Below are 1,834 nucleotides of genomic sequence, written 5' to 3'. Positions count from 1 at the left end.
TGCATGTCCGCTGCGCAGCAGGCACACAGCAGAACACATTGTGCGAAGACAAATAACAATCGAAAAGAAGTGCTGGAAAGCAGTGGTAATGGGCTTATAGTTGTGATTGCGTGTCTGTACCTCTCTAACCTCTTCCTTAGCCCCCCAACCCCCTCCTCACTCCCGCCTAAACCCCTCCCATTTAGTAGTAAGTATTCCTCTTTTTCCAGCCACTAATCCAGGTGCCTCCCACATTTCTACTAAGTAGTAAACTTACATGTGTGAGAATGTGTGAGAATCTCTCCACAGAAAAGACAGGAGAGGTGGAGGTTACACCTGTAGGTTTGTAGTGAAGAAGCAGCACTACTGTGGTACTACTTTATGTACTAAAAAATAAAGTTTGTAACCTGGGCCCTATAACACCATCTCTGTTATTACATGGTGTGAATAGTAAAGACACTTACCTGTCAGTGTATCTGTTTACAGGTCATGGCTGCACCTAACATGGAGTGTTCCAGAAACAGAACTGATGCAACAGAGTTCCTGCTCCTCGGATTCCAGGTTCTCCCAGAGCTGAAGCCCCTCCTCTTCCTCTTGTTTGTCATCATCTACCTGTTCACTATAGTTGGGAACATCCTGATAGTGGGCACTGTGTCTCTGGACAGCCACCTGCACACACCCATGTACTTCTTTCTTGGAAATTTGTCATTTTTGGAAATCTGGTACCCAACAACCACTGTGCCCATCATGCTGGCTGGCATATTGACAAATGGAAGGCTCATTTCCTATGCTGGTTGCATTTCACAGTTTTATTTTTTTGTCTCCTTTGCAGCCACTGAGTGCTTGCTTTTGACTGTGATGGCTTATGATAGGTATGTAGCCATCTGTTTTCCCTTACAGTACATGGTCCTTATGGTGAAAAGGCTTTGCTTCAAGCTGGTTTTAGGTTCCTGGGTAGCTGGGTTTTCTCCACCAATGATCACAGTCTCATTACTTTGTAAATTACAGTTTTTTGGTACAAAGGAGATTGACCATTTCTTTTGTGAGTTTGCACCCTTGCTAAGAGCCACCTGCTCAGAGACTAAAGTGATAGAAATGTATGTTTTTATCATAGCAGTCAGCATACTGTCAGTTCCATTCACTCTTATTATTGTGTCTTATGGGTATATCATGTCGGCCATCATGCGAATCCCTTCGGTCACGGGCAGGCACCGAACCTTCTCCACCTGCAGTTCCCACCTCACTGTAGTTATTGTATACTTTGGGACACTGATAACAATATATGTAGCACCCACTACAGGCCATTACCTAAACCTCAACAAAGCCCTATCCCTTCTATACACTGTGGCGACCCCGCTGCTGAATCCCATCATATACACACTGAGAAACAAGGACATAAGGAAGACTTTGAGAAAAGCCTCCCATACTTTTAGATTTTCCAGGCTGTGAAATTAAACAGCCTGATTTAGGAAAAGAAAATGCTTTGAAAATGTAAGTCATGCATTGGAAAGCAGGTACTTTGCTTTTTTAGAAACAGAAATACTGTAACATAGAACAACCTTGGTACATATGACAATTAATTGTTGCAATGGCTAATATGTGTGTATGCAATGGTATATGTAGAGCACAGACCTAGCTCAGAGGCAATAGAGCTCTTTACAAGAGGAGATACAATATTGTGAGATGGTCAAGGATAGACTGCAGAGTTGCCCTGATCAGATTAGTTGACTAATGTACAGGCAAAAGCAGGAAAAGAGAAGAGGAGAAAATAGAGAGGAACAGTGGGTAAGGAGCAGAAGAAGGGGCAATCCATGAGTGAGACACAGGTGAATGAGTGCCTTAAGAGAAAGATAGA

At 43.1% G+C, this 1,834-nt stretch overlaps 1 protein-coding gene across 1 annotated transcript; it reads left to right on the top strand.

The window, feature by feature from the left end:
* Nucleotides 1-483: 483 nt before the first annotated feature.
* Nucleotides 484-1,428, top strand: LOC144798203 (olfactory receptor 11L1-like). The gene has a single exon (XM_078668949.1). The coding sequence runs from the start codon at nt 484-486 to the stop codon at nt 1,426-1,428; it is 945 nt and encodes a 314-aa protein (XP_078525075.1).
* The last annotated feature ends 406 nt before the right edge of the window (nt 1,429-1,834 follow it).

Source organism: Lissotriton helveticus, chromosome 12 (assembly GCF_964261635.1).
Source record: "Lissotriton helveticus chromosome 12, aLisHel1.1, whole genome shotgun sequence".
Taxonomy (NCBI): domain Eukaryota; kingdom Metazoa; phylum Chordata; class Amphibia; order Caudata; family Salamandridae; genus Lissotriton; species Lissotriton helveticus.
The sequence above is the reverse complement of the archived record's forward strand: the minus strand, read 5'-3'. Positions and strand labels throughout refer to the sequence as shown.